Here is a 24,861-nt window from a genome sequence, read left to right on the forward strand (position 1 = left end):
TACTAGCAGAAGTCTTTGTCCAAGTCAACAACATTCCCTACCCACAAACAGCTGCTCCTCCTAATGCCTACCTCTCGTCCAGAAAAAGAAAAGAAAAAATAGACGGATATATTCTTTTGTTCGTCTTACTCACAGCAGGGTTGGTCCACTGTATGCTCCTCCAAATGCATCTTTGTCAATAACTGACAGATATTTATTCTTGTTCAGGTAACTAGAGGGAGAGAGAGAAAATAGATTAGGTGAGATTAAGCAGATTAATCGAAATATCAAAATAAAATGTGAACATGGTCCCGTAGCTATTAAGAATTCGGAAATTGCCCTAGCTGGTTTGGCTCGGTGGATAAAACGTCAGCCTGCAGACTGAAGGGTTCTGAGTTTGATTCCAGTCAAGGGCACATGCCTGAGTTGTGGGCTCCATCCCCAGTGGGGGTGGGGGTGGGGGTGCAGGAGGCAGCCGATTAATGAATCTCTCTCATTGTTGATGTTTCTATCTCTCTCTCCCTCTCCCTTCATCTCTGAAATCAATAAAAGAATGTTTAGGGGGGAAAAAAAAGAATTTGGAAATTTAAGAATTACCTTCTATGGCTTAAGCACTCCAAAAAATTTTTTATAGGTTTCAATTGTGCAAGATTTATACACATTAATTATGGCACAAGTTTTTGAAAGTGAGCATGTTTATTGTTTAGTATGCATATGTAGATTTTACACAAGTTACCTAATTGCCTGTTTTCCCAGCCAGTGGCAACTGGATTTTTCAATATGAAGTGATTTACTATTTTTTCTCATTTACTTAATATATTTTTATTTCTTTTAGAGAGGAAGGGAGAGGGAGAGAGAGATAGAAATATCAATGATGAGAGAGAATCATTGATCGGCTGCCTCTTGCATGCCCCCTACTGGGGATGGAGCCCGAAACCCAGGCATGTGCCCTGACCAGGAATTGAACCATGACCTCCAGGTTCACAGGTTGACACTCAGCTACTGAGCCACACGACCTGGCTTCCTATTTACTTTTGAAGACTGGGCTTCAATCAGGAATGGAATGAAGGTGGTGAATGTGGTGAGTGGTGATTCGGACTGTGAGGGATTAAGACCTTTTCTTTGGGATAGGGTTTCCAGATTTAGCAAATAAAAACACAGACCAGATAAACAATGAATACTTTTTTAGTAGAAGCATCCCCCGTGCAATTTTTGAAACAGTCTTATACTAAAAGTTAAGATTTGTTTATCTGAAATTCAAATTTAATTGAGTAACCTGTATTTTCTTTAACAATCCTAATTTGGGGAGTTAGCTTATGCACATGAGATTACAGAGTATATCTTTTGTGGAAGGGTTTGATAGGAACATTGAGCTTTCCAGTTTGAAACACATGGGGCATTTGATGTTAAAATATTTTTGAAAATATATTCAAGTCACAAAGTGAGTCTGACACATAAAGTTACTTCCAAATGGATAAAAGCTTCCAAGCATTTTAAAACTGGCTTTCCCCGCTAGCCTTTTTAGAGAATAAAATGGTCTAAAAAGAAACAAAGCACATATATATCCTTGTTATGAAGTGATCTAAGTTTATGCCTGGTTAGAATAACTTACCCCATAGCCTAATCAATTGAAGAGTTAGTGAGTGAGCCCCTGTTGGTGCAAAATTAGTACAGTGCAGACCCTTAGGAGGTATGCTTAGATACAGATAATGCTTCTTTCATTCTGTTTGTGGTGTTTGCTCTTCATGGTGGAAAATTCTCAAGGATGATGGCTAATAATAATAGTGTGATATGAGGATTCATGGTCAGAAGGATTCCTTTTTCAGAGCCCTCACAGAGAAACCTTCTTGGTTAATTGGCTGTTCCTCTGTTTCTCTGAATCAGGGGTGAGGAGAAGGAGGGTGGCTCCATTGGTGGCTGACTTGAGGGGAGGCAGCCTTGGTTGCTGTTCAGAAGGCAAAGGCAGAAGCAGCGTGTCCATGGGGTTCCTGCCCGCAGCCTCTCCTGGTCCAGCAACTCCAGGCTTCTGTCAGGGATGGAACTTATTTTGAATGAGAGATGGCAGCCAGAGCCAGAGATGGGTCCCAACTAGAGCCGTTGGAGGAAGGAGAGTTTTACCAACCCCAAAGAAGTCTCCCTTTCTTGGGCAGGATGAGGGATTAACCCAATAACCACGAGGTCTCAAACTGATGTTGTAAACTTCCTAAAGTTGCTGCTGGCAGGTTTTCTCATCACACTCCTTTTTTTTTTTTTTTAACTTTTAAAAACCAGTGTTTATTTTGCAAGCAAAATGCTCAAGAAACTTTAAAAGGTCCAAAGGCCTAGAGATATCCAGGTTCCAGTTAAGATTATAGGTTTCTTCATTGCTAATGCCTAAATTTCAATGTGCTCGATTCTGCACTTCCATGTGCATGATTCTTCTATTTGGGGAGCAGTGAATTCCTCTGGCTCTCAGCATACAACAACATTTACCACAATAAAAATGATAAGAAAAACAGTGGCAGTAGCCATCATAGTCATTGCAAAGGGAAATATTTTATGACCCAAGGAAGAAATCTGCCACAGCAAATCCAAGAATCAAAATCATTAATCCAGTAGAGAAAACAAAGTATCATTTGCAGAATCTATATGAACACTTTCCTTGGATTATTCTCTGCAACCAGGTCTGTTGACTATAAACTTGAGATGTCAAGTTCATGATGAGTCTTATCTTGTATTAATACAACTCTTTCAAAATGAAATTTCATCACACTATTTGCTCATCATCTGTCTCCCCAACCAGAATACAAGCTCTTTGTCTTATTTATTGCTGCGTCATTGGTACCACATTCAATGCCTCTGTAATTATTTGTTGAATGAATATGTAAATGAAAAAAAATCATTGCATCTGTCCTCCAAAATAGTGAGGTAGGTGTTGCTAAACTCTTAGTGTGACACAATATGATTGCCTTAAGTGATAAAGAATGGAAAATGAAAGATTAGAAGACTCAGCATATGGCGTGGTGGCCAATTGACCTTCTTTGATGGCTGTGACAAGGCAGATGGTTTACAAATGCCATAGGGATGTGGCTCAGACATGGCCTCTTCAGGCAGTGGCTGGACGCCAAGCTTCCCGGGCATTGTTAAATCTGAAATGGAAGGCTCAGCTCGTCTCATACATATACAGGGCCCAATTAAGATGCTACAGCAGCCAATATGTGCTTTCTGGATGAACGGCTATCACCTAAGGTTCTCTGTAACAGGCTTCCTCTAATTATTGTCTGACTTCTTCAACTCATGTGTCCACGGAGTTCCTTTGCTCAGTGATAGAGCAGGCAAAGAGCCAGCTTGGAGAAAACAACTGGAGAGAAGATCTTGAATAGCATGATTTCGTAAAAGGCCAATTAAGCTCAGCACAAGGGCCACGCTGGCTTGTGTCTCTTTTTGTATTCTTTGGACCACGCAGCTCGCAGAGCACATTCTGTCCCCAGACCGCTGAAAGTCAAGTAATGACTGGTGAGCTCATCTCAGTTTTTCCTCATCATCCCCAAGTGCCGCGAGGGAAAATCGGCTTGCTCTCATCATTAGGAATCACTGTAGAACTAAATAATTGCTTGTCCAATTCTGCAGTGTTTTTGTCTGATATTCAATATGCCCCCAAGGAGGCTGGTTGATAAGCGTTGTAGATTACCAGAAATGCTGCAGGAGATTTCAAACTGGGAAAGCCAGCCAGAGTCCAGGAGGGGAGAAGGAGGATGGAGGGAAGGTGCAGCCAACTTGAACGGAGATGAACTGAGTCTTGGGGGAGGCTATGTTCTCTAAAACCAACATGATTGTTTGGGCGCTTTACCTCTTAGAAACAATTGGGTGCTTAGAAATGAAACTGTCCCCCTGCCTTTAGCATGTGGAGGGCTGCCTTATTTAGCTTTTAACCTTGGGTTCAGATGGTTGATATACCTCCCATCTGAATCTAAAGGACTGGATGGGGGAACATCTAGATAAGCTTTAATAGCCAGGAAGAAGTGCTTTCATTGGCCCCATTTATCACATAATATTTCCTGGGAATGTCGGTCTAGTTGGGGAGCGGAGTTGAAGAACTCAGTATGTACTATGGATACAATGTTATGGCCTCACTCTTGGGACACACCAGCCATCCAGTGAAAACATGGTGGATGAATCAAGAAAGTCCAGTTGCTGGGAAATTCCTAGCTAGAGGCACCCTCTGTATTATGTTTAGATGAGGAAGTGTGTCAGAGGGAGAAGTATGACACTGTGGCAAGGGAAGATGTGGTTGCTGCTGAGCATTGCTCTCTGGGACACATTCAGCTGCAAGATGGAATTTTAGCCTGTGTCTCCATAATTCCGGTAGGGGACACTTGGGCTGGCACCTGTTTGTGTTGTGAGAGCCTCATGGGAACACTTCTGTGGGGAACCGTAGTTCCCAGCCATAGTATTTGTCATTTGGAATTAAAGGGAACCTTTGCCCAGCCCTCATTGCTCTGTGGAAATCCTTTGGTAGCAGAAATCAGGATACTTGTCTGTAAACAGTCACAGGTGAGAAAATACACAGGGTTTCAATAGGAAGAGAAAGCCAGCCTTGGAGCATCTCCCACAAGCTGTTCAAACACTTACTGAGAAATAATGGCTTGCTTAATCCTATAATCTTCTCTATCGTCATCTTTTCCTCAGTGCTCCAAGCTGCAGTGTTTTGCTTTTAATCAGCTAATATGCGATGCTAATTAGTACATGAATTGTGTTGACTTCCCTGTTCATAATGATTAGTGTTTCATTCTTAGCACGTCAAAACGGTAGTCCCCTCCCCGACACCCAAATGTCTACTGTCAGATAGTAGCTACTTACTGGAGTTTGACAATAGAAAATACAATGCAGAGAATTAGACATTTTGAGATAAGCAGCACATTCCCACACCAGATTGGGTGGAAACAGAGGATGGAAAGGAGGTTCCAAAGAATGAACATGTGGCTTTACTTGCAGTTCAACTTCTGTGGAATAGAAGATGCTCTTTTTCGTTATTAATTTCACATCTGAGTGATGACAGAGTGCTTGGTTCCATGTGAAATCACAGGACCACGTGCTCTTCCACGTCTGCCACGATTTCCCTGAACTTTTAACTAATTACCCAACTGTTGCAGAGGCACCAGCGCTCATTCTCAATGTGGAATTTGTCCAACTTGGCTGCAGTCGTGTTCTTCAGTTTTACTAACAAAAATGGGTCACAATGAAGCCAAAGCTGCTAATTTCAGTAAATTGGCATGAAGCAGATGATGGGGAATAAATGTTCTTTGGATGACATATTGTTTAAATTCGAACCTAGAGATATTTGAACACATTTTGGAGAATTTACCCAACTGTTAGCATGCTATGTGTGAGCTTTGAACACTAGGATAATCATGGGATATTGATGTGTGTAGATGAGTTTGAAATCACAATTAGCATTGATAACAGAGGCATCAGTCCTGTGTTAAAATCACAAAGGGAATACTAGTTCATTATTGCTATGGAAACTTGACCTCCTTCTACAGGTTAACACTTATCTATCTCTAGTCCCAGGTCCTCCTTGTCATGATCATCTTGATTTTGTCTTGGATTTACATGATGCCTTTATTGAAGGGCTAAAGCTAAGGAAAAAATAAATTTCTATCAACTAGGAATCAGAAACTTAGGGTAGAATGATGAAGAGATGGAACATTGTTTTATAACAGGAGGAGAGTTTCAAGTTTGGATTCAAAATACTGATTGGGGGAAAAAAAGATCTTTGTTTTCTTATTATGATTTGATCTGAACGTTCAAACCCCAAAATATTTTTATCCATATACTTCTTATCTTTATCCCATGCTTGTCCATTAACCTTTATCAGGAATTGGGAGAAATAGACAGTATATTTCATCACACAATGGCCATTCTCACCGAATATCTTTACCTAGACCAGAGGTTAACAAACTATGCCCATCCAGTCAAATCCTGCTTGCTGACTGTTTTTGTACATAAAGTTTTATTGGAACACAGCCACACCCAGTTTTATGTATTGTCTATGGCTGCTCTCATACTACAAATGGCAGAGGTGAGCAGCTGCAACTGAGATCCTATAGCTCAGAAAGCCTGAAATATTTGCTCTCTGGCCCTCCAAATAACTTTAACATTTCACATGAAAATGCCAAAAAAGTATGGTGAGATGGTGCACTGCTTTCTGTGTTTCAAGAGATGGTTACAATGGCTAGAACAGATTGTAATTCAGGGCACCAATGAATTAAAATCCATCATCTCCAATAGAACAACGCTCCGCAATCAGCTAGGCCTCTCCAAGAGCTCATGAGATGGTCTGAGGAGAAAGCTGGTGGGAATGTTGAGTCTCCCTACATAATTTCTTCATAGGTTTAATTTCAGAAGACCACCAGATGATCTGAAACTCTCATGAGCTCTCAGATTCTACACAGGCCACCTCTATAATCAACCTTGATAAGTTTACCTGCCTTACAACAAGGTGGTATATTAAAAGAATATTCTTGAGTAACATTACCCCAAAAGACCAGAGCTTCAAGAGTTTCCTAGGAAATTCTACATGCAGTATCCCCATCTTGAATACGAGTAATTCAGTATGCTTTATTAAAAGGACAAGCTAGTCCATCTAGATACTTTAACTTTGTACGGTCATGAATAGCCAGCCAGTATTGAAAATCATTTATTTTTTATTTGCTTATTTATTTTTAGTCCTCACCCAACAGTATGTTTATTGACTTTTTTAGAGAAAGGAAGGGGGAGGGAGGGAGGGAGGGAGGGAGAGAGAGAGAGAGAGAGAGAGAGAGAGAGAGAGAGAGAGAGAGAGAGAAACAGAGAGAGAGAGAGAGAGAAACAGAGAGAGAGAGAGAGAGAGAAACATTGATCAGTTGCCTCCTATACTCATACTAACTGGGAAAATAACCCACAACCTAGGTATGTGCCCTGACCAGGAATCGAACCCACAACTTTTTGGTGTATGAGACGATTCTTTAACTTAGCCACCCAGTCACGGTGGTCATGAATAGCTTTTAAAAAGAAACACTAATAAATTTACAATGGAAAGAAAGTTCAGTGAACACAGTTTGGGGACACTCCCTCCTACCCCATTTCTTCTCTTACCAACAAAAGAAGAGAATTGGGGACAGAGATTATTGTTTCTTTGTAAATTTTTCTCTTTTCAATAGAAAATGTCTCTAAACTCCTTTGATATTCTGTAGCTGATTTTATGGCCAAAGCCATACACTGAGACCCACTTAGCCCAGTAGAGTGTCCTAATTATAGAAGATACAATTTTGGAAATCTCTTAAAGTCTTTGTGCAGTTCTCTAATCATGACCTAAGGCCAATTATGAATAGGTATAAGATATTTTTAAGAAAATGGTCAATATACGTGGCCCAACTTCAACCCCAGTTCTTTTAATTTAATAACTGTTTGTCATGCCAACCTTTCATTCAAGGTTGAAGGACCTTATTTGGAAGCTTGCTGAAAGTCAGGTCTTTACTGACTAATGACTGTTTTCTGAAACTTCTGGTTGTGTCTTGTCTTAAGTGTCCTCCTTTTCTCTCACATAAGTCCACTCTTCTTCCCAATTGCAATATTTTAGCTTTCATATTTCAGGCTGAGTTGAGAAGTATAAACATTCTCCTGGGCTAAGAAACAAGTGGTCAAGGTGGAGTTGGGGGAACAGGCCTTGGTGGTGGTTGGCAAGTCAGCAATGATGAATTATAGCAGGACACAGGGAAGAGTCTTGAACCAGGGGATCCAGGTTTTGCCTTTGGCTTGGCATCTAGACAGTTCTTTAAAATTTAAAAAACCAGGTTAAACACACACACACACACACACACACACACACACACACACACAAACAAAAAAACATATTTTAAAAAAGCCACGTGTTCACTTTGGGCTTCATATGTAAAATGTGATGATTGGGCAAGAAGTTGATATAGGTTTCCACATTAGCAGTTTTTGGTGTTTGCTTTCCATTGATCACACTGGGGGAGTTTTTAAATCCCTACACGCTGCCTACACCTGGACTAATGAAATCAGAATGTCTGGTGGTAAAATCTAGGCACAAGTGTTTCCAAATCTCTTCAGGTGATTCAAATTGGCAGCCAGTATTGAAAATCATTGCTCTGTAGACTTTAAAGTCTGAATTTTATGCACCAAATGTCTATCCTTAAAAAATGGTAACTGAATATGATGGAGGGTGATTCCTTCCAATGACTAAATGTGGAAAATAAAGAATCAAATAATTTAAAGCATAGATCCTAATCTTGGGCTTAAAATTTTTTTTTTGCTGTAGAAGCAAAAGTTTTAGAAATGAATTATGTTATATCCATGGTTGGTTTCTGGTTCTTTTTCTCGTCCATCATTCTGGAAAGTCAGTTTTGGTTCAGACAAGAGTCACCTGAACACACTGAATTCAAAAGCCATATTTTCAGCTCTGTTTGAAGGTTTCTTCACTGTTCCTGCCCCTTCTCTTGCTAATGAGGTTCTCTGTTGCCTTAATGATAATCTCTTGATGTCCCCAATGTCCACAACAGTGTGACAGTCTTCTGAATCTTTATACCCTAAGTATTTACAAACTGTCTTAATTATTTTAAGAAGTCCCAGTACCCTACTTCTGGGATGATCATTTCTCTTAGGGTCAGGAATAGTTGAATCAAAGAGGAAAATATCTGGTTAGATCATGTAACATAAAAATCAAATGCTAATAATTTTAAAAATGTAGTAAATCTAGGGGAAGTCATACTTATACCTCCAAGCAAGAAGGCAATGCTATTGTACATTCAGTTTTCAGATATTTTCCATCTGAAATGCATATCTGGATCTGGGTACATTTCTCCTTAATGTGCTTTGACCCTTGATATTTCTCCCTTCAAGTTGACCCCACCAGAATGTAAGTTCAGTGTGATCAGAGAGCTTGTTCATCTTTGACTCACCAATGAATAACACAGCACCTGGCTCATTGTAGGTGCTCAATAAATACGTTAAAAATGAAGGATTGTGTGAGATATGTATCATAAAGTTAAGTTGGAAGCAGAGTCTCTCCAATACTACAAATTTTGATATATAAGCATTCATAGTACTCTACTGAGTCTCTTTAGACTTCACATATATTTATTTTTAAAATTGACTAAAATCAACCTAAATGAGCCCATAACCAGACAATCTAGAAAAATGTACTCTAACTCTTCATTTGATAAAGACTCTAGGAAACCCCAAAGCCTGGCAAAGATGACACCCCACTTCCAACATAACTGAGAAAGCCATGCAAAGGCATAGGACTTAAAAACTTAGGGGCATTTGTCCTTGAAAATGGCATTATACCAGAACCCACCACTGAACCCCCAGACCAGAGCAACACCACGGCATGTGCGTTTTATTTGTTTGTTTGCAATGAGGGCCCCTGCGTATGGCTGTGCAGGTTATGGACCTCACCCTGCTACGTTAAGTGTGCTCAGTGGGTGAGAAGCACTAGCATTGCCTGGGAGCTTGTTAGAAATGCTCACCCCAGACCTCCTGTATCAGAATCCATTTGGTTTACACATTCATTAAAACTTGAGAAGCCCTCTGCCACCCAATAGATCTAGAATCATAAGCCTTCGGATTTTGCAAGGATTATTCTGGCAGTACTGATGTTCGCAGCTACACCTAAGGAATGGCACGTTTGTGAACACTGACCACTTTGGCGGCAGGTCCTGATTTGTTAGGTTGTTTTATTTGCCTGTCTTGAAGGTCTGAAATAAAATATTTGTAAGTTTTTAAAAATTTATGATATAGTTGTTTTGTAGTAGGAGGGCCCTACAAATGAACTCGTCTACTTGTACTGTGGGAAGCAGACACTACTAAAGCTATTTTTCATTTGTTAAATATCAGGTTAAAGCACACAGAAGTATGGCCAAACCAGTCTGTAAGCTCTTAGACACAAAATATGCTCTAGCATAGATCCCGGGGGCCATAAAGACCCTACAGAAAAGCACAACAAACAAAAACTCATGTCAATATCTATCTTTTTGCCAACAGACTGTTCTAGGTATTATTTAGGGAGAAGGCAAAAGTTGGATGTGTCTTTTCAGCTCTTTCTGAGCGAATCAAATATAAACTGATACTTCCTCCAAAAACATGTCAGAAAAAAGAATCTAAAAGAAAAATCTTACGCTCTGAACAGCTTTGGACTTAAAGATACTCCTTTACTTCTTGCACATAGTAGATGAACATTGAGACACACACACACACACACACACACACACACACACACACACACACACACTCCTACAAGATATCTGAAGATGACTCCATGGTGCTCCATTTTATTGCGGGTAAGAGCTTTGGGATTTAGAATTGGAGTCCATGTAAGTGTCCACTGAAGCTGGCTCTTGCCAAGTCACCAAGTCTTGGTCACACTAGCTCTGCAGTTAAGGAATGCGCTGGCAGAAACTATCTCTAGAAGAATTCTAACCCATTGGTTGGTCCTTTTTGGGGGTGGGAGGATGGGGGACGGTAGAGGTTTCCATAGCTACCCTTGACTTACACAGCATCCAGCTTTGTCCCATTGAAAGCATGTCCTTGGATTGAAGTAAAGCCATTGTTGTATAGTTTCCTGAAACAACAGAGCAAGGAGAAATCAGTGACCTATAGGAGGTGATGCTGGCCATTTTTTGAGGTTGGGCTTCAATATTTCATTCAGTATCAGAAATGTGCATGAAGGTTCTTGGGTCCCGCATCTGAGCCCAGAAGAAAACTCTACAGTATGTCTTGTTGGGGACATAGAATAATATTTCTCAGTTTGAATTCCCATTCTCCAGACTTTGCTTCTAGTAACTTGACACTGTTTCTCAGAAGCAGGTTCACTTTGAGGAACAAAGATCTGCCATCATTTAAGACTTTTTTTTTTAAAAAGTTGTACATATATTTTAAAAAACAAAGGTTTCAGTTAATAGTTAACCCAGAGTCAATAATGGAGGAATGGCCCAGCTTGTATGGCTCAGTGGATGAGCATCGATCTATGAACCAAGAGGTCACTGGTTCAATTTCTGGTCAGGGCACATGCCCGGGTTGTGGGCTCAATTCCCAGAAAAGGGCATGCAGGATGTTTGGCTGTGCAGGTTATGGACCTCACCCTGCTACGGCTGTTTTTCATCAATGTTTCTGTCTCTATATCCCTCACCCTTCCTCTCTCTCTAAAAATCAATTTAAAAAATTTTTAAAAAATGGATGAATGATTGCAGTTTTTTAAAATAAAGACTTTTAAAGACATTGTTCATTTGAATGCATAAGCTTTATTTTTCTGTTTAAAATGCTATTTCACATTTGTATTTTATCTATATTTTTATTCTCTGGGCTTATCATAGATTAAATGCTTACTTGCTGTGGGCTGAACTAAATTGAACTTCAAAGACAAATTTAAGGAAGTAGATAGGCCCTGCCCTTTTGTGGAAATTTTCATGTTTTAATTTGTTGCTATGTTTCTTTCTTTTTTCTTTTTTTATATATATTTTATTGATTTTTTTTTTACAGAGAGGAAGGGAGAGAGATACAGTTAGAAACATCGATGAGAGAGAAACATCGTTCAGCTGTCTCCTGCACACCTCCTACTGGGGAAGTGCCCGCAATCAAGGTACATGCCCTTGCCCAGAATCAAACCCGGGACTCTTCAGTCCGCAGGCCGACGCTCTATCCACTGAGCCAAATTGGTTAGGGCTGTTGCTATGTTTCTTCAACCAATCTAATCTAATAATAGACAAATATGCAAATTGACCTCACCTTTGCTACACCTAAGCCACGCCCACCAACCAAAGCCACGCCCACCGACCAATCAGGACAAATATGCAAATTACCCCCAACAAAGATGGCGGCTAATTTGCATATCAAGACAGTGTCGAAAGAAGCCAAGAGCTGCAAAAGGGAGTAAAGCTTCGAAGAAGCAAGCAAGCCAGGAGGGCAGGGGGAGGAGAAGGGAGGAGCGAAGTCAGGGCCGTGGGCGAAGGGAAACGCGGGCGGGCTGGAGGAGAAGGCGGGGCCGGCGGCAAGGGCGGAGCGGAGGCGGGGTAGAGTGCAGCAGGAAATCCTATTGCAGGATTTTTCCTGCAACGGGAACGCTAGTTAATGTATATAATGATTCCAGGGGCTTGACTGAACTGCTATTTCCTAGCTAATGAAACATGGAGGTGACTTGCTGAAACTACATTGCTGCAGAGCTGTTGGGACTCAGGATTCTTAATCTCAAAAGCCATTCTTCCCACTCACCCAAAACACAACGCTTTGTGCAGGAGGAGCCCCAGCTGCAGGAACTCTGGTCTATAATGGGATGCATGGGCATTATTGGGGATATTGACTTGAGAAAGAGAAGGCAGCCATGACCATAATCAGGCACAGCTAGTGGCAGTTGAGGGGGCACTTTGATCACTACTGTTGTCCACTATCTGTACACTGTGGTAACACATTAAGAAGCATAAATAGAGACTCCAAATTTGGAATTATACCTGGCTCTGACCCATCATAGGATGTGATCCTGAGAATTTCAAAACCTCTATTATCCTCACTTTCCTTATCTGTAAAAATATGATAATAACTAGAGGCCTGGTGCATGAAAATTCGTGCACGGAGGGGGGTTGTCCCTCAGCCCAGCCTGTACCCTCTCCAATCTGGGACCCCTCAAGGGATGTCCAACTGCCCGTTTAGGCCCAATCCCTGGGATCGGGCCTAAACAGGCAGTCGGACATCCCTCTCACAATCCAGAACTGCTGGCTCCCAACTGCTTGCCTGCCTGCCTTCCTGATTGCCCCTAACCACTCTGCCTGCCAGCCTGATCACCCCCTAACCACTCTGCTGCTAGCCTGTTTGCCTCCAACTTCCCTCCTCTGCCGGCCTGGTCACCCCTAACTGCCCTCTCCTGCAGGGTTGATCACCTCCAACTGCCCTCCCTTGCAGGCCTGGTCCTTCTCAACTGCCCTCCCTTGAAGGCCGGGTGCCTCCCAACTTCCCTCTCCTGCTGGCCATCTTGTGGTGGCCATCTTGTGTCCACATGGGGGCAGCTATATTGTGTGTTGCAGTGATGATCAATCTGCATATTACTCTTTTATTAGATAGGATAGAGGCCTGGTACAGGGGTGGGAGCCAGCTGGTTTGCCCTGAAGGGCGTCCCGGATCAGGTGGGGGTTCCCTTGGGGTGTGGGGTGGCCTGAGCGAGGGGCCTGTGGTGGTTTGCAGGCGGGCCACGCCCCCTGGCAATGCAAGCAGAGGCCCTGGTATCTGGAATTTATTTTCCTTCTACAATTGAAACTTTGTAGCCTGGAGCAGAGCCAAGCCTGGGGCTCCCTCCGAGGCCCGAAGCCATTTGTGTTGGGGTTATAATTGAAACTTTGTTGCCTTAAGCGGTGGGCCCGGCCAGGGTGTGGGAAAGCTTTGCTTCCCCTGTTGCTGGCGGCAACCCTGGCCTACTCTCTCAAGCTCCATTCTGCCGCCATTTGTTTGAATTTGTTTACCTTCTATAATTGAAACTTTGTAGCTTGAGTGGAGGCTTAGGCCTGCAAGGGCTGGCAGAAAGCTTGGCTTCCTCTGTTACCTAGGAAACCTTGCTCTCTGTGGCTGTAGCCATCTTGGTTTGGGTTAATTTGCATACTCACTCTGATTGGATGGTGGGTGTGGCGTGTGGGTGTGTTGGAGGTATGGTCAATTTACATATTTGTCTATTATTAGATAGGACACCCAATCCAAAGTTTGCTGGGCTGACGAAATAGCTATATATTTAACCCATTGAGAAACACTTAGGAGATGGCAATGTTAAAAGTAGTACCCTGAAGAGCTGGATTTATCCCATGTGTAGAACTAAGAGGTAATCTTTGCTTGTTTTAGATAATTACACCATGAGTTTAATTACACAACTAAAGTGTCCTAGGTGAAGACTGCCATGCACAGGGACACTGGGCAGAGGTTGAGAAAGCATTCATAGTTAATTTTTTTGTGTGAACTAGAGTTCTTTTATGAAGATGTGAGAATGATACACTTGAAGATACTTGAATACAAAATATTATAAGGCCTCCAGGCCAAATCTGGCCCACTGCCTATTCTTTAAATAAAACTTTATTGGAACATAGCCATGCTCGTTAGTGTGTATAGTGGGCCCTAAAATGGCAGAGGTTAGCAGTTGCTACTAAGGCCATGTGATTTGTAAAACATAAATGGCCCTTTATAGATAAAGTATGCAGGCTATTTCTATAAGGGAATACTGTTGTCTTGTCACCTAGACTATTTTGTCATCTATAGAGTCCCATACCACAGGGCCATACTCTTACTTATTTATGTGAAACCCTTGGTAGATCATAGAGCACTTACTATAAGGTAGTATGGTTCTTAGATGGGCTGTGAAACTCTGACAATTTTCATATCAAAATTCAGTTGTTGGCATTTGTAGAATGGAGAAATTATAACACTACTCACAGCGTCAAGGTTTCATTGCACAGTCCCTGGAAAGCATTGGCAGGGATGGAAGTCATGTAGGGGTTGTCTGTAATTTCCCTGCAAGAGAGGGACAAAAACACTTGGTGAAGACAATGCTTTTATTTTATTTTATTTTATTTGGAGCTGGGCTCTTGCTGCACATCTGCATTTAAATAAACAGCCTGACACAGTTTAGTTTAACCTAGTTTCTTTTTAAGTTTCATTGACTTAGTCGCTCACTGGTGGCTCTTAGGTTAAGCGAGGTGATGAAAGCTATCCTAGATGGACATGCACTTAGAGCCCCAAATGTATAGTCAGTGAGTGAGCTTTGGATTTGGCTGAGGCCCCTGACTTAATCCTAATCTGCCAGGGGAGCTAGTGGGTCTCAGAGACTTCTTGTGTCTATGACAAATACTTTTTCCATAGCAAGTGGAGTGTTCTAAGTATATGGAACACCTAAAAAGAGTTGGAGGAATGGAATCAATGGATTTCATTTCATGAATATTTCTAAAGTGTTCTCCACTTGGAAAACACTGCCAGGCAGTTGCTCCAGGAGAGCATTTCTATGCCAAACTTGTGGCTGGAAGACTGCCTGTATTTTGAACTGAGCTCTTCTGCTGTAAAGGAGTGTAGTCATTTTTTTTTTCTAGCAAAATCCTAACAGTTTGGATCCCTTCACTCCACGTTTTGCTGATTGTGGTGCAAACTCAACCTGTAACTCTCTGCATATGTCCTTTCACTTCTGTACAACTTGACTGTGTGTAACAGGTTTTAGTCAAGAGCACATGGCCAACAAGAAGTCACAGAAAACAGTTTAAGCATCTCTAGTGACTACTCCTTGGGACTTGCTCAGACAAAATCACTTAGGTTTTCTATTCCTCAGTTTCCTCATTTGTAGAGTAGGATCATCATAACTTCCTTTTATGACTTAACTAGCGTTCCCATTGCAGGAAAAATCCTGCAATAGGGTTTCCTGCTGCACTCTACCCCGCCTTGCCTGCTCTCCTTCCTTGTCCTCCACCCCGCGTTCTCCGCCAGCCCCCTTGCTTTTCTAACTTCTCCGCCAGCCCACTCTCCTTCCTTCTCCCCTGGCCCCGCCTCCGCTCCTTCCTTCTCCCCCGGCCCACCTTCTCTGCCAGCCCGCCTGCTTTTCCCTTCTCCCCCAGCCCCGCCTCTGCTCCTCCCTTCTCCCCCAGCCCCGCCCCTTCTCCCCCGGCCCCGCCTGCTCAACTTCCTTCTCCCCCAGCCCCACCTCCGCTCCTCCCTTCTCCTCCCCCCCCCCGGCTTGCTTGCTTCTCTGCAGCTTTGCTCCCTTCTGCAGCTCTTGGCTTCTTTCTATGATGTCTTGATATGCAAATTAGCCACCATCTTTGTTGGAGTAATTTGCATATCCATCCTAATTGGTTGGTGGGCATGGCGAAGGTGCGATCAATTTGCATATTTGTCTATTATTAGATAGGATAAAATGGTGGAGAGGAACAACCTTGATAATGAATTAGGAAGTGTTTAAAAGTATTAAAAAACTAGATGAAAAATGAAGTGTCATCATCATCATCATCGAAATTTTCTCCTATTTAATCGTTGCTACCAGCAAACAAATATGCCATAATCTCTCCCATTAAAAGAGAACCACAACAAACCTTTTCTCCCAATATCCACCAACTACTGAAACATTTTCTGCTCTATTTTAACAGTAAAACTTCTCAAAAGAGTTTGTTATAATCACTCTTTCTAATCCTTCTTCTTGCTCACTCTAACCACTTCTCCATCACTGGAGCTGTCCAGATCAGGATCACCAATGCCCTACATTATTAAACCCAATGGCCATTCCTCAGTTCTTGCCACCTGTCATCTATCAGTACACCTGTCACAGCTGATCACTGCTCCTTTCTTGAAACAATTGCTCTTCTTGGCTTCAACCAACACTAATGGTTGCCTCTATTCCTTGTAAGGGACAAATAAAATATTGCCCAACATTGCATGTGTGCATACTTACAGTATAAAGAATACATCCATGGAATAAACTTTGGTCAGGTCAGGGAATATTTTAAGTCCAGTGTTGAAAATGCCACTAAGTAATGAAAAAGAAAAAGAAAAAACACCCAGAAATTAGCAAAGGAAATTAACACATAGGAAGTAGAATAATGTAAAAGCTTAAAGCATTGGTTCTGAGGTCAGACGGCAGTCAAATCCTAATTCCTTCACTAAATAGCTGAGTGGACATGGGCAAGTTCTGATCCTTGGATGAGATGATGTTCCCTCCAGTGGAATAACCTATTCTTGTTCACCAGTGTCAAAACATGTTTTCTTTTTAGAAAAATCTTGGGATTATTTGAACCAAGTAAGATTCCTAGGAAAAGGAATTCAGGCTTCTCTCTCTCTCTCTCTCTCTCTCTCTCTCTCTCTCTCTCTCTCTCTCATTTCCTTATTTTAATCTCTCTCATTTCCTTATTTTAATTGGAGCACATTGCGGATGTGCCTGTGTGTGTCTGGGGGATAAAATAAAGGGAGGATGGGAAAGGAAGACAATACCATTACCCAACTCCAAGCAAAGCTTCCTCTTTCCAAATCTACATTATACGTATTGTGTTCATTATTTTGCCAAGAATGCTTTTCCCAAGGCAGTCACTGGGGGCACCATGGCAGCAGTACCATTTAACAAGTGTGTCCAGCCAAGGAAAGCAATCAAACACATCTTCACTTTTCATAGTTTGTATCATCAGGGCAAAATGCCAAAATGAAAAGATGTGCATGAACAGCATGAATACAAACACTCTCAGGTTCTGATGCCTCCCAGATTTAGTTGGTTTAACATCTGTTGCAGCTACTAGAATATAGGTAGTAGAAACAGATGGGGTGAGATCTACACACTATCAGTGAAGCTTTACAGAAAGTCTTCCAGTAGAGAAAACTCTAGTTCCACTGGTGTGTCTTCTCAGGCAAATTCTGACCTGACTTCCTCTAGAGCAGTGGTTCTCAACCTTCCTATTGCTGCGACCCTTGAATACAGTTCCTCATGTTGTGGAGACCCCCAACCATAAAATCATTTTCATTGCTACTTCATAACTATAATTTTGCTACTATCATGAATCGTAATATAAATATCTGTGTTTTCTGATGGTCTTAGGCTCTACAGCAGCGGTTCTCAACCTATGGGTTGCGACTAGTGGTTTAACTCAGAAATTAAACCACTCAAATGGTCCTGGCCCACATCATCCTAGGGAGAATTCTGGTAGATAATAACATAATCATCTAGAAAAAATTTTTTAAAAATGGGATTGGAATGGAGTTAATACTTACAGGAACTTCAGAAGAGGCAGCTCTTTTAAGGCACCAGGATCTATGTAAGTTAAGCTTCTCGTATTCCGAATCTCTCTGTAAAAGTTACAAGGAGCACGTTCACCATAATACACCCATTTCTGTTCTTATCAAAGATAAAACAACATAAGTCAGCTTTAACATGCAAGGAATACACATTGACGTGGCACCCCACGGACGGTTCCTGCCGGGAGTCATGGGCAATAAAGGACTGCTGGCTCCTCACAGGGACACAGCAGCTGTTCAGCATCCTCACATCCTTTGCTTAGTTTTGGTTCCTTTGAATTTAGGGCAACTTTTCTCCTAATTGCAGTCTCAGAGCCCTTTCAAACTCTCAGATGTAAATAGGAAAGGAAAGCCTCCTCAGTGGCTTGTGGAAGACAGAAATCTTTATTGTTCACTGTAGCAAGTGTCCTGGCCCTGGGTGGGAGTTGAGTACATTAGATGGATGGCAGCAAGGTAATGAGGGTGATGAGAGCTCTCTGTTAATCGCTATTTCAGAAGCAGTAGATGTCGTGTCAACAGTTCCCTTGGGTTTATTTTCCTATGTCAGTCATTTAAGACTCTTCAGCACATGTGGTGTGATATCATGTGTTTCTGTAACTTATATGGTGTGATATCACGTATGTCTGTAACTTACGTGGTTGGGTTTATATGCATGCTCATCACAGTTAGCATGAGTGAAATTAGTAGTTGTTAGAAATGGCTATCATTGATAAAATTAAATGTAGTCAACATACTAGATTGGTTAAGAGTTTCAAGGTGCTCCTTGTGCTTGTATGAAGAGGACGGAGGGTCCCGCACACAGCCTTTCCTTAGGCTTGATGCCTAAAGGAACCTGCATTTAGTTGTTGGTGGTGACAATTCAAAGACTTAGAATCTGGCCTCTGGAATTTTGTTTTTAATGGTTTTAGTGAAGGAGAGTTTCTGTAATATTCATGCATTGCAGGTATATACCAGTAATTAGATGATTTCTGGTAAATTTGTGGAATTGTGCAACCATCGTCACAATCCAGTTTTAGGGCCTATCAATGACCTATCATTGGCCCATTTGCAGTTAATTCCCACCCTCTCTGCCATGCAAGAATCCACTAATGTGCTTTCTATCTCTATACATGTGCCTTATCTGGGCATTTCATATCAATGGGATGATAAATATGTAGTCTTCCATGTCTGGCTTCTTTCCTTTAGCATAATGTCTGTGAGGTTCATCCATGAATAGCATGTGTCAGAAGTTGGCTACTATCTATTGCTGAATAGTAAGGTGGACCTGGGATTGAACCTTGGCTCTGCCACTGCTGGCTGTATAACCTGGGCAGGTTCCTTGACCTTTTTGAGCCACAGTTTCCTCATATGTAAATAGGGACAATAACAGCACCTGTTCCATAGGACTCTTGTTAGGACTAAATAATGCCCATAAGGAATTTGACATGTGACCTAGCACACAGTGAGGGCTCTATAAATGATTATTTTATTACTAGAGGCCGGGTGCATGAATTCGTGCACCAGTGGGGTCCCTCAGCCTGGCTTGCGGGATCAGGCTGAAACCAGCTCTCTGACACCTCCCCCACCCCTGAGGGGTCCCAGATTGCGAGAGGGCACAGGCCAGGCCGAGGGACCCCACTGGTGCATGATTGGGGTTGGGGAGGGACACAGGAGGTTGGCCAGCTAAGGAGGGACCGTGGGAAGGCTTCAGGGCGTGTCCGGACTCTCTTGGTCAGTCCCGATTGGCCGGACCCCAGCAGCAAGCTAACCTACTGGTTGGAGCATCTGCCCCCTGGTGGTCAGTGCATGTCATAGCGAGCAGTTGAGTGGCCTTAGTATATCATTAGCATATTATGCTTTGATTGGTGGAACAGTCGACCAGTCACTGGACGACCGGACACTTAGCATATTAGGCTTTTATTATATAGAATATTTTTAAATAAAAACATTTTAAAGGAAAAAAACTGGGACTAGAATTAGGTAAATTAATTTTAAAGTAATATTTTATGATAGGTTTTTATCACATAATAAATCACCCATGTATTTTAACATCAAGTATTAATCTCAAGATTAATGCATATTGAAGGAAACTTTAATTTTTAAAATGTTTATTTCAACGGACTATACAGATAATGTATATACATGGTAAAAAGTTTTAAACATCATTCCATGATTCAAAGAAAACCAGCTGTGGTTCTCTCTCTCTCTCTCTCTCTCTCTCTCTTCTCTCTCTCTCTCTCTCTCGTCTCTCTAGTAATCCTATATAGGATATAATATATCCAATATAATAAAAGTCCAGTGACCGAACAGCAGAATGACCAGAATGACCAGTCGACCAGTCACTATGATGCACACTCAACGCAGAAGTTTCCCCCTGGTGGTCAGCGCACTACCACAGTGGGAGCCCCACTCGGCTGACTGGGATGAGTGGCTGCTCCCGCTGCAACCGCTCGGCTGATCGGGATGAGTGGTGCTCCCACAGCGGGCCAATCCCCGCAGGCCATGCTCCCCACCAGTGCATGAATCCCATACACTGGGCCTATATAATAAAAGCCTAATATGTAAGTGTCCAGTTGTCTGGTCATCCGTTCAACCAATAAAGCATAATATGCTAATGATATGCTAAGGCCACTTAACCGCTTGCTATGACGTGCACTGACCACCAGGGGGTAGATGCTCCAACTGGTAGGTTAGCTTGCTGCTGGGGCCCGGCCAATCAGACTGAGTGAGATGAGCTGGACACACCCTGGAGCCCTCCTGTGGTCTCTCACAAGCTGGCCAACTTCCTGCATCCTACCCCAGCCCTGATCGTGCACCAGTGGGGTCCTTCAGCCTGGCCTGTGCCCTCTCGCAATCTGGGACCCCTTGGGGTATGTCGGAGAGCTGGTTTCAGCCCAATCCCGCAGGCCAGGCCGAGGGACCCCACTGGTGCATGAATTCGTGCACTGGGCCTCTAATATATATATTTTGCTAATTAGACCGACGTCCTTCTGGATGTTCTTCTGGACGTCCTTCCAGATGAAGCCAGGGCTGCAAGGGAAGCCCAGGTCCTGGGTGACTGCTGGTGGCTGGAGGGAAGCCCAGTTCCCGAGTGCCAGAGGGAAGCCAGTGCCAGCAGCCGGGGGAAGGAAGGCCTACTCTTGCATGAATTTCATGCATTGGGCCTCTAGTATATATATGTTGAAGTAGCATTATGTCAAAAGCATTTCATCTGGGATCAAATAGTCTATAAAAATAGAAATCCAATGGTTTCTTAGTGTTTCATATTAAACCATTCTCCTAGCTCAGCATTTGAGTATTTTCCAAATTTTTGCTATTATAGATTAACTTTGAGACAAATGGCTTTTTATGCAAACTTTTTCTCCTCTGTTTATTTTATTAGGGGAATTTATAGATATGAAATTACTGGGTCAAAAAGTATAACATCTGACAAAGTTCTTGGAATATATCCTTAGCTGCTTAAGTCCTGATTTTTAAATTAGCTCTCATTTTCAGTAATAGCCTATAAATTCACAGAATAAGTGATCTCCTACATTATCAAGGCTTTTCAATGAAAGAAATCTTAGTATTCTACTTTGATAATTATCAATGAGGTCTTTTACCACTAACACTCCATTATGTAACTGGGGGAAAATAATCTGTAACCAAAAGGTAATATTTATGATTTTGGTGCATCTTCTAATTTATTGGGGAATTACAAATAATAGATGTTAATTCAAATAGTTTGTAAATGTTCAAATTTTTTAAGCGGATTGAGGAAAATGTAAGCTTATCAGCAGATTTTCTACTAGAAATAGGACTTTATAAAAGTGATTTTTTCAAATGGTCTGGAAGATACATGTTGCTACTCTTATCTATCTAATAATAGAGGAATATGCAAATTGTCTGGGATGCCATCACAGTAACAGTAACGACCAGCAGGCTGCTTGGGGTGACAAGGCAGGCAGGGGGGTTAGTGAGAGATGACCAAAATGAATGAACAGCAGGCTGCGTGGGGTGACCAGGCCAGCAGGGGGGTAGGTGAGGGATAACCAAACAACTAAACAGCAGGTTGTGTGGGGCAACCAGACTGGCGGGGGGGCAGAGGGGGCAATCAGGCTGGCAGACAGAGGCAGTTAGGAATGATCTGGCTGGCAGGGGGGGGGCAGTTAGGGGCAATCAGGCAGGCAGGCAGGTGAGCAGTTAGGAGCCAGCAGTCCCGGATTGTGAGAGAGATGCCCAACTGTTGGTTTAGGCCTGATCCCTGGGATTGGGCCTAAACTGGCAGTCGGACATCCCCTGAGGAGTCCCCGATTGGAGAGGGTGCAGGCTGGGCTGAGGGGACCCCCCACCCACCTGGGCACGAATTTCGTGCACGGGCCTCTAGTGATTATAAAATACTTCGGACGAAGACTTGTGTTCTAAGACCTCCAATAAACCACTTGATTCAATTTAGTGAATCAGCAAAATGAAATCTTATCATACTATCTGCCAAAAACCACACATTTGACCTACCCAGCTGTAGAATTTTTATTTACTTGTGATTTTTAAAAAATTCACATAAAAGTAAAAACATCCTTCTGAAGGCAGTGGTTTCCTTAATTATGTCTGATTTTCATTAAAGAGATATTATGGGCTTGCATTACTTTTGGAGGCAGACACTATTGGTTTCAAATTCTGATTTTGATTTCTTAGCTGAGTAACGTGGGCAAGAGCTCTGTCAGCTGTGTGTTACCATCTTCATTTTACATGGGGGAAACTGAGGCTTAGTGAGATTAAATGGGACAGTATATGTGAAGCACTTTCAGCAGAGTGCTTGCCTACAGAAGGCATTCAGTAGTTGGTAGATGGAAGTGACTAGTGTTTCATTTTACAGGTATAAATCTTTATTTATTTATTTACTTATTTATTTAATTAATTTATTTTTATTGCCTAAAGTTTTACATATGTCTTCTTTTTCCCCAATTGACCCCCTCGCCCCAGCCATTCCCCCACCGCCCCAGTGTCTGTGTCCATTGATTATACTAATATGCATGCATACAAGTACAGGTATAAATTTTTATCTGATACACACTTTGGGGTCCAAATAGTATCCCAGCTTAAGTTTAAAACTCAGGAAAAACTTGGTTTGTTTCCACTTAGGACCCTCAATAACTTACAAAGAGACCTGCCAGTCTTGCAGTTTTCTCTTGCCAATCCTCAGTGTCTTTTACCAATTGTTAACTGATATATAATGGCCTGGCTATTAAATTACCCCAAACAAAGTGGCTAAAATAACAATCATTTTATTACAGCTCAGTTCTGTGGATTATTATTTCAGGCAGTGCTTAACTGGGCTGTTCTTCTGTTCCATGTGCAATCCACTGGGATTACTGGTTGATATTCAGCTGGTGTCTGGATTATTCTGGTGGGTTCAATGCCTGGGGATTGCTAGAAGGCTAGGTTCAGGTGGGGCCTTCTGCATCATCATGTAACCTAAGGATCTCCCCATATGGCCTTCCCATCAGCCATACTTGGACTGTCACTGCCATATGGAACCCCCAAATTAGCAATCGAGAGGGGCAGTAACTTGGGTCTATGCTCCATTTTTCATTGTACTTACATGTGCGTCATTTTACTCAAATTGTAGAAGGAATGTGATTCCAGCCGCTGCAGAGTTGTATCTATGGATAAGTAGCTGAACATCACAAAAATATAAGACAAAGTAAAAAGTTAGTAGGGTTGTGAACTCCAAGCATACTGTTTTGATGTAATGTCTTTGTCAGGGGCCTCCCAGATCATAAAACATATGTAATCCTCATGGTTTCTTCCTAATTATGTTATAATTAGTTACTACTATTTTTAGATCTGGTGATACCTGAAAGTTTCCCAAATACATGAAGTCCTATTGATCTTTCAGGTTTCATTTAACTGATACTTCTTTTAGAAGCTTTCCCCAAATTTCCTGATTGGGTCAAATTTTTTGTAATATATCCTCATATTACCATGAATTCCTTTCCCTAATTATCACAGAGCAACTTGGCAACTGTTAGGATGATATTTGATTTGTGTTATCTCATTACACTGAAAATTCTCTGAAATGGAGAACCATGTTAGTTTCTGGTAGCCATTGAATCTTGAGTCCCTTTCAGAGTGTGTGGCATGTAGTAGACTCCCAATAAATATGTATTAAGTGAATGCATGAATAGGTGCATTACTCAAAAGAGCAGAACATGAAAGACATGGAAAAAAAATGAATAAGAGGCATTTTTAGTGGTGTACCTAAGAGCATGGAATTAGAGAGGTAGTTTCAAAGAAGATGAAGCAAAATCCACATTGCTCTAGTGGAAAATTCCAGAGGGTGGTGACTACATATTATCTCAATACTTCTATTCTTGATTTTGATGAAGTTGAAAATTCAAGGTTTGTTTTGAACTTTGGGAGCAAAAGATAACTCAAATAAAAATTTTTAAGTACTAAAATGGGGGAAAGAGAAATGTCTAACTACAAGAACACATAAGGAATGACATTTCAAATAATCTCAAATTCCATCTTGTGATGAGAATGACTAACAGCCAAATTCAGTGACTGATTTTTATTGAGAGGCATTTCTATGACATTTGGGAAAATTAACAATTGACAGATGATGTCCACATGTAGCCTTAGTGAAGATTCTCAACTCTGGCCATACAATTGAACTATCTGGAAGGTTTTTAAAACAGAAATGTCTAAAACTTGGTCCAGGACAATTAAGTCAATGTTTGTGAGGGGTGGGACAAACACTTTTATTTTATAAAGCTTTTCAGATGACTCTAATCTGTAGGCATGGTTGAGAATCACTGGCGTATACTGAATCTGTCAGTAAAATATTTTCATTAACACAGTGTTATTAAGAAGACCTCTGACTGCTCCATTTGAGTTTTTACCATGGTTATTGTGAATATTCTAAAGGTCCTGTGATTTTTTGTTTTGAATGGTCTATTCTGTAAACAGTTATCCTTTTGATTTATCAGGTCTGCCAAGCTATTGCCACTTGTGGATAACGTTACATAAATTATTTTGATCCAAATATCATCTCTAAAACATAGAGAAAGCAATAGGAGATGTTGAAAATAATTGTGTAGAGCCGAAACCGGTTTGGCTCAGTGGATAGAGCGTCGGCCTGCGGACTCAAGGGTC

At 41.7% G+C, this 24,861-nt stretch overlaps 1 protein-coding gene across 2 annotated transcripts in view; it reads right to left on the reverse strand.

Annotated features, from left to right (window-relative positions):
- The window catches only part of LOC103292215 (thyrotropin receptor), a 79,813-nt gene that overhangs the window by 91 nt on the left and 54,861 nt on the right, over positions 1 to 24,861 (reverse strand). Inside the window, exons 3-9 of one of the 2 annotated variants that reach the window (XM_054715851.1) lie at positions 23,306 to 23,380; positions 17,722 to 17,796; positions 16,418 to 16,492; positions 14,422 to 14,499; positions 10,514 to 10,582; positions 134 to 211; positions 3 to 51 (exon numbers count right to left, since the gene is read on the reverse strand). In XM_054715851.1, coding sequence (XP_054571826.1) covers positions 3 to 51; positions 134 to 211; positions 10,514 to 10,582; positions 14,422 to 14,499; positions 16,418 to 16,492; positions 17,722 to 17,796; positions 23,306 to 23,380 — 499 coding nt within the window. Of the gene's footprint in view, positions 1 to 2; positions 52 to 133; positions 212 to 10,513; positions 10,583 to 14,421; positions 14,500 to 16,417; positions 16,493 to 17,721; positions 17,797 to 23,305; positions 23,381 to 24,861 lie in introns of those variants that run through there. The other variant, XM_054715849.1, reaches the window with a different exon arrangement.

This window comes from Eptesicus fuscus, chromosome 5, assembly GCF_027574615.1.
Source record: "Eptesicus fuscus isolate TK198812 chromosome 5, DD_ASM_mEF_20220401, whole genome shotgun sequence".
In the NCBI taxonomy this organism is placed as follows: domain Eukaryota; kingdom Metazoa; phylum Chordata; class Mammalia; order Chiroptera; family Vespertilionidae; genus Eptesicus; species Eptesicus fuscus.